Source organism: Panthera uncia, chromosome F2, assembly GCF_023721935.1.
Source record: "Panthera uncia isolate 11264 chromosome F2, Puncia_PCG_1.0, whole genome shotgun sequence".
NCBI lineage: Eukaryota > Metazoa > Chordata > Mammalia > Carnivora > Felidae > Panthera > Panthera uncia.
This window is the reverse complement of record NC_064812.1, coordinates 1,510,819-1,518,342: the sequence shown is the minus strand read 5'-3', so window position 1 is coordinate 1,518,342 and position 7,524 is coordinate 1,510,819. Positions and strand designations below refer to the sequence as shown.

Sequence of the window (7,524 nt, the reverse complement as noted above, 5' to 3'; positions counted from 1 at the left end):
GAAATATTGTGAAAATGTCAACACTACCCAAAGCAATCTACATATTCATGCAATCCTTATCAAAATAACACCAGCATTCTTCTTGGAGCTAGAGCAAACAATCCTAAGATTTGTATGGAACCACAAAAGACCCCGAATAACCAAAGCAATCCTGAAAAAGAAAACCAAAGCTGGAGGCATCACAATCCTGGACTTCAAGCTGTACTACAAAGCTGTCATCATCAAGACAGTATGGTACCGGCACAAGAACAGACACTCAGATCAATGGAACAGAATAAAGAACCCAGAGATGGACCCACAAACGTATGGCCAACTGATCTTTGACAAAGCAGGAAAGAATATCCGATGGAATAAAGACAGTCTCTTCAGCAAGTGGTGTTGAGAAAACTGGACAGCGACATGCAGAAGAACGAACCTGGACCACTTTCTTACGGCAGACACAAAAATAAACTCAAAATGGATGAAAGGCCTAAATGTAAGACAGGAAGCCATCAAAATCCTCGAAGAGAAGCCAGGCAAAAACCTCTTTGACCGGGGCCGCAGCAACTTCTTACTCAACACGTCTCCAGAGGCAAGGGAAACAAAAGCAAAAATGAACTACTGGGACCTCATCAAAATAAAAACCTTCTGCGCAGCAAAGGAAACAATTAGCAAAACTAAAAGGCAACCGACAGAATGGGAGAAGATATTTGCAAATGACATATCAGATAAAGGGTTAGTATCCAAAATCTATAAAGAACTTATCGAACTCAACACCCCCCCCAAACCCAAATAATCCAGTGAAGAAATGGGCAAAATACATGAATAGACTCTTTTCCAAAGAAAACATCCAGATGGCCAAAAGACACATCAAAAAATAATCAACATCATTCATCATCAGGGAAATACAAATCAAAACCACATTGAGATACCACCTCACACCTGTCAGAACGTCTAAAATTAACAACTCAGGAAACAACAAATGTTGGCAAGGATGCAGAGAAAGAGGATCTCTTTTGCACTGCTGGTGGGAATACAAACTGGTATAGCCACTCTGGAAAAGAGTATGGAGGCTCCTCAAGAAATTAAAAATAGAACTACCCTATGACCCAGCAATTGCACTACTAGGCATTTATCCAAGGGATACAGGTGTGCTGTTTCGAAGGGACGCATGCACCCCAGTGTTTATAGCAGCACTATCGACAATAGCCAGCGTATGGAAAGAGCCCAAATGTCCATCGATGGATGAATGGATAAAGAAGATGTGGTTTATATATACAATGGAGTATTACTCGGCAATCAAAATGAATGAAATCTTGCCATTTGCAACTACGTGGATGGAACTGGAGGGTATTATGCTAAGTGAAATTAGTCAGAGAAAGACAAAAACCCTATGACTTCACTCATAGGTGGAATTTAAGATACAAAACAGATGAACATAAGGAAAAGGAAGCAAAAATAATATAAAATCAGGGAGGGGAACAAACCATAAGAGACTCTTAAATACAGAAAACAAACTGAGGGTTGCTGGAGGGGTTGTGGGAGGGGGGATGGGCTAAATGGGTGAGGGGCATTAAGGCGGACACTTTTGGGGATGAGCACTGGGTGTTACACACAGGGGATAGATCACTGGAATCTACTCCTGAAATAATTTTATACTCTATGCTAACTAACTTGGATGTAAATTTAAAAAAATAAATAATTTAAAATATTTAAAAAAACAACTCAAGAAAACCCTTCTAAAACTATGTTGGTTTAGCAAGGTTGCAGAATAAAAGGTTAATGAGCAAAAAATTCATTGTATTTCTGTATTCTTACAATCAACAATTGATCATTGAAAATACCATTTATAAAGAGCATCCCGTGCAATACTTAGGGATGATGTTGACAAAAGATGTGTAAAGCCTGTTTGCTCTAAAAGCTGCAAAACACTGCTGAAATACATTGCTAAGGGCGTCAGCAGATGGAGAGATACCCCGTCCTCATTGATGAGCAGACTTAATAATAACATGTAGGGGTGCCTGGGGGCTCAGTTGGTTGAGTGTCCAGCTTTGGCTCAGGTCATGATCTCACGGATTGTGAGTTCAAGCCCCCCATCGGAGTCTCTGCTGTCAGCATGGAACCTGCTTTGGATCCTCTGTCCTCCCCTCTTTTCTCTGCCCCTCCCCCATGCGTGCTCGTGCGCGGTCTCTCTCTCTCTCTCTCTCTCAAAAATAAACATTAAAAAATAATGAGATGTAAATTCTCCCTGAACTGATCTATGGATTAGGTGCAGTCCCAGCCCATATCCCAAGGGCATTGTTCATGAGGAAACTAGGAGGCTAACTCTGAAATGCATATGGAAATGCGAAGGATCTAAAATCGCTAAGACCATTTTGAAAATGAAGGTGAAAGGTAGAGGTGTCACACGACCCGAGTTTCGGCCTTAATACACTCCCAACAGTGTGGTAAGGGCGTCAAGACGGACATACAGACGGACGCACCCGTGGGAGTGTCCACGGTTAAGGACCCACAGCACCTTGTGTGGGCGAGCGTGTTAGAGTGGCGGGAGCCCTCTTCCGCTGCCGGTGGGGATGGGGGAGAGCAGCCTCTTTGGAGAGCAGTTTGGTGGCCCCTCCGACGGAAGAATCCCCCTATCACCTGCCCCCGGATTCCACTCCTGGGTTGTACCCAAGCGAGGTGCAAACATCTGTCCACGCAAAGACCGGAGGCGATTGCCCACAGCGACATTCCTCATGAGGCCTCAGGCCTGGGAACCTCCCAGATGTCCATCAACAGGTGCGTGGGTGGAGGGACCATGATGTGACCGTATAGCGGAGTCCTGTCGGCAGCAGGAGTGAATGACAGAGACCCCCCCGCAGCAGGGATGTGTCTCTGGATCCTGCTGAGGAAAGAAACCCGAGACCAAAGAGTACGTGCTGTGAGATCCCATTTTATCCAATTCTAGAAAACGTGGGCTGATGCACATGGGGCGTTTCCAGGCTTGAGCGGGAGGGGGCGGGGCGGCGAATAGCTCTGTTACAAACAGCGCACGAGGTGGTTGCCGGGGGCGGGGCGTGCAGGGGAGGACGGAGGGGGTGCGCAAAGGGGTTGCAGGCAGCTTTGTGGGTGATGGGCTGCTCACTGTCTTGGTCGTAGTGGTGACTTCAGGGGCACAGAGCGTGTAAGTCTCATCACCGTGTGCACCCTGGGTGTGTCCACTTTATCATTACTTCAGGTGTGCCCTGGCCGAGCTGAGCGAAGACAGAGGATGTTGGATGGTGAGGAAGCCATGGGGGTTGGGGCGGGACACACGTGGGCAAAGCTGGGGACGTGGGTGTAGCTGATGGTGGCACCCGTGTGAAGCTCCTAATTTAGGTGATGTGATGGAGACACAGAGGCAGGCCAAGCGGGCGTTGCCCCCCCAGTAGGTCTGGGCGCCAGGGCCCTCAGGCTCCCCGGGCCCTGCTCCTGCTCCCGCTGGTCCCTCAGCCAAGCACCCTGCGGGGGGCCCCGCCAGCCAGGGCTCCTCCTTGCTGGCACCGGAGTCGGGGCTCTGTCCAGCCCAAGGTGAGGCCTCAGAAGGTGGTGGCCACCCGGCAGGGGGTGCAGGCCTCCGAAGCCTCTGGTCCTCCTAGGAAGGGGCAGGCTGCTTGCTTGGGCATCTGCGGGGGTGCTGAGAACTCACAGGGACACAATGATCCAGTTGCCCAGATCCGGGCAGCAGACCTGGAACCCGGGCAGCGGGGCCCAGATCCAGGCAGTTGGGCCAAGGTAAGTTTACCCACATTGGGCTGACCCCATCCAGGTGAGCTCAACAGCCCCCTTTGCCAGCCTCCCTAGGGTGGAGGTGTGTGTGTGTGTGTGTGTGTGTGTGTGTGTGTGTGTGTTCTGACCATTTGGGTCACAGGCCTTCTGCCCTGTGCCCCCCACCCAAGCCTCCCCCAGGAGCGTCCTCTCCTGGGGCTGCAGAGAAGATGCCTGGGGAGGGTTGTGTCTCCTCTGAGGGTGGGGGGGGGGGGTGACACTGGTATTTCAGGAGTCCTGCACGAGGCCAAGACGGGCCCTGGGTGACAAGTCCCAGGCCCTGGGGACCTGTGAGGCGGGATGGCCTCCTCCCTCCCCCCTGCACTCCTGAAATAGGAAGACACAACCACGCTGGTTTTCGATCATTTATTCCTGTGCAGAGGTTCAAGTAGAAAAATGGAAACCCAACAGAATGAATGTAAAGTCACAAGGGACATGCATCCTCTCTGGGGGGGCAGGGCTCCAGGCCATCGGCTCGCTGGCTGCTGCCCCAGACTCTCCGAGGGGGCCCCCAGCCCAGGTCGCGGGAACCTCCCCAGTCGTGGTGAGGGAGGGGCTGCGGAATCTCCCAGTCCGGGAGAGGAAGCGACGGGGGGGCCTGGAAGTCCCCGGGGGAAGGGGATGGGCAGGTCACAGGCTGGGGGCTGAGAGGAGGGCGGCGAGGAGGAGGCCCAGGGCCAGCGCCAGGCCGGGGGCGGGGCCGCTGAGCCGGCTGCGGGCGGGGGCGCTGCTCTGCAGGCTCTTGTTGCACAGGTCGCCCTGACAGCACCGGGTGGCCATCGCGCCACTGCTGACCTGGCCCTGAAGGTTGTGCGTGGGCGTGCACGACTCCACGCAGTCCTTCTCCACCAGGTTCCCCAGCAGGGGCTCCACTGGAACGGATGGGCACAGTCAGACTGGGCAGCTGCCTCTGAGCCCCCCGCCCCCCCCCCCCCCCGTCTGGCCTCCCCAGCACCCCAAGTCCCAGCTCCCGGCCCCCACCGCCCCCCCCGGCCGACCCATCACCGACCCGTCCCCACCAGCCTGCCGGCGTCGGGGCCCCTGAGCGGAGCTCTGGGGTGCCCTGCGGGGCCCCCTTCCCTGGCTCCGTGCTCCCGGGTCACTCACGCTTGGTTATGGTCCTGCAGTAGCGTGCGCTGGCCGCACAGTCCTGAGCTTTCTCGCAGTTGGTGGAGCTGGAGCACACGTGACAGCGGAGAGCAAGGGCTGGGGGGCGAGGGGCACAGGGGTCACTGTCTGGACCGAGCCCTCTGCTGACCCGCGCCAGGCCCCTCCTACACCCCAGGCCCTGCCAGGGCTCCTGTGTCCCCAGAGGCAGGAGGCGACAGTCCTTGGCTGCCCAGAGCCTGGGACGCCGGGACCCCTTGTGCCGGGAGGAGGGGCTGTGCTGGGCCTGTCTAGAGAGCTGGCGGTGCTGGGTACACGGGGGACCCTTCCCCAGGGACATCACAGAGCTCTGAGACTTGCTGAGAGCAGCTCACAAGACACGACGGCTGCCCCCCACCCCCCGCCGCCAGAGGCTGCCCCCAGCGGGCGGAAGTGACCGTGAGGACCTGAGTCAAGGCCCAGGGCTTCAGCCGGACCACGCTGAGCCTGTGGGAGGAGGGGCTTCCCGGGGACCAGACAGTCAGGGGCTGGGCGACCCGAACATTGGTCTTTCCCCAGGGGAGGCATCTCAGCACCGCTCCCAGCCTCTCTCCCTCTGCGTGTCTGATCTCATGGGCTGATTCGAAGATGCTGCGATATTTTAAGTCTGATTCCACTAAGACATGGGTTCATTTTGTTTGAAATTCAGTCCAGGATTCCCTGAGCCCAAAGGCCGGTAACCTCAGGCTTCCAGAGCGTGTCCCACAGACCCAAGCTGCCCACCCGCCCCAGCCCTGCACCCTGCCCCTCACCCACCTGGCCCCGCGGCTACCGCCAGTGCGACGAGGAGCAGCAGACCTGGCTTCATCTTGGGGTGTCTCCGGGAGCAGTGGGGGCCCCTCCTCTCTGGAGGCCTTATAGCCGGGACAGGTGCTGGTGGGAGGGACCAAGGCGGGCAGGTGGCCAGGCAGTAGCGTTCCACCCGCCCCACCCTGGCTGGCCCACACCCACCCGCCCAGTGCGGCCTCCCCTGCCACCTGGAGGGACCTCTGCCCCTGGCTGCCTGCCCCCCAGAGCGGGGGGCTTCCCTCCCCCCACCTCCGGGCGAGGGACAGAGGCCTCCGCTGGCTCTGCAGCTCACTGCGTCCTCTTCCTCTCTCCGGCTCTCTGTCCGACCCCCGGATCATTTTGTCTCAGGCCTGTCACCTCCTCCCTTGAGACCCCCACCCTCAGATAAGGTCAACAGGGTCACAAGGCTATGCAGGTGCCCTGTGGGCGCCCAGGGCTGTGCTCCCCGCGCTGGCCCTGCCTTCCTGGGCTCGGGGCTCAGGATCGCCAGGCCCACCCATGGAGCCCTGGGCAAAGGACCCCACCGAACGAAGGCACCTTGCTGAGATGCCAGGACCTCGGGGTAGTGAGAGGAAGAGGAGCAGGGTGGGCCCTGGGCTCGGCGTGTGGAGGCTGGATGTGCCTGCAGAGAGGTGAGCGTGGGACCAGGGGCAGGACCTGGGGCACTGGGGGAGGGGCAGGGGCAGGGCTGATGGGGGAGGGGACGGTGCCGAGGCAGAGATTCAACTGGCTCTCCAACTTGGAGAAACCGAGGGCCCCTCAAGTCTCCAACAGCCCTTCCTTCCACCCTCCCACCAAGGACTCTGTCCACCGTGCCCTGGGCCCCGGCCCTCCCGGAGGAGCCCCAGCCTTCACCCTGCTCCGGGACCTGTGGCTGTCCGTCTCTTGCTCTGGTCCCGAGGGCAGTGAGCTCTTCCAGGCCAGGGGCTGTGGGTGCCCGGCAGATCCCCCTAACTTCACCTCACAGTGCTCGCGGGGACGGGGGGGGCGGAGGGGCTTGGCCCTAAGCACAGGGGCCGCCCTCCCCCCGCCCCGTAGGTCTCCTTGCCGGCCCTGGGCCCCCACTGCTGCTCTGCTAGGCCAGCTGGACCCTGCTGGGTGGCGCGGGTGGGCCCTCCGAGGCCTCACCCTGTCCCTGCCCTGGCAGGCCTAGCCGACTGTGGGTGCGGGTAGGGCCAGAGCACAGGCGGAGGTGAGCCCTCCCCCTGCCGCAGCCCCCATCCGGCGAGTACTGGAGGGCCTGCTTCAGGGAGGGGAGGCGAGGCTGGAGGGAGGACAGGGTTCAGGCTGGGGAGGTCTGGGACCCCTTGGCCCTTCCCCCCAGCGTGGCCCTGGGCGGGCCAGCTCCGGAGCTGGGCCTCCCGTCTCCCCTGCCACGTGGGGTAAAGTCGGGGCTACATCCGGTGCCAGGGGTCCAAGGACGCGCCGCCTGACACTCTGTGCTGTGCTCCCTAAAGAAGTTACTGGACCTGGTGGGAGTGGCCAAGGGTGGGGGGTGGTGTGGCTTCCTTCCAGGACCCTGGGGGAAGCCGGGAGGCCTCTGACGCGGTCCCACAGGCTGGTCCCAGCCTCCCTGAGCCTTGTTTAGTGCAGCTGGGGTGTCCCCTGACAAGGCAGGTGATGCGGGGGGCCCCATGCCCACATCCCGAGAGAGAAAGTCACCCCAAGCTCTGAGGCCTTCCCGAATTCATTCCACAGCCATTCATGGGCAGATGGAAGGCAGGGTCCTGGGAAGCAGGATATAGGGCTTGGGGAGGGGGTGGTGACTGGCAGATGGGGAGGGGTGACTCACTGAGGCCAAGGGGCACGGAAGCTACTGGAAAA

General features: G+C 58.2%; 1 protein-coding gene across 1 annotated transcript; it reads right to left on the bottom strand.

The window, feature by feature from the left end:
• Window positions 1-4,317: 4,317 nt before the first annotated feature.
• Window positions 4,318-5,719, bottom strand: LY6D (lymphocyte antigen 6 family member D). The gene is made up of 3 exons (XM_049633739.1): window positions 5,668-5,719; window positions 4,873-4,971; window positions 4,318-4,637 (listed from the first exon to the last, which is right to left on the bottom strand). The coding sequence occupies exons 1-3, from the start codon at window positions 5,717-5,719 to the stop codon at window positions 4,396-4,398; spliced, it is 393 nt and encodes a 130-aa protein (XP_049489696.1). The 3' UTR covers window positions 4,318-4,395.
• Between the last annotated feature and the right edge of the window lie 1,805 nt (window positions 5,720-7,524).

Excerpts from the sequence above, each read along its gene's own strand:
- LY6D (XM_049633739.1), bottom strand. The coding sequence starts at position 5,719 with ATGAAGCCAGGTCTGCTGCTCCTCGTCGCACTGGCGGTAGCCGCGGGG. Across the intron at positions 4,972-5,667 it reads GGCGGTAGCCGCGGGGCCAG|CCCTTGCTCTCCGCTGTCAC; the intron begins GTGGGTGAGGGG and ends CTCGCCCCCCAG. Across the intron at positions 4,638-4,872 it reads CTGCAGGACCATAACCAAGC|TGGAGCCCCTGCTGGGGAAC; the intron begins GTGAGTGACCCG and ends CATCCGTTCCAG.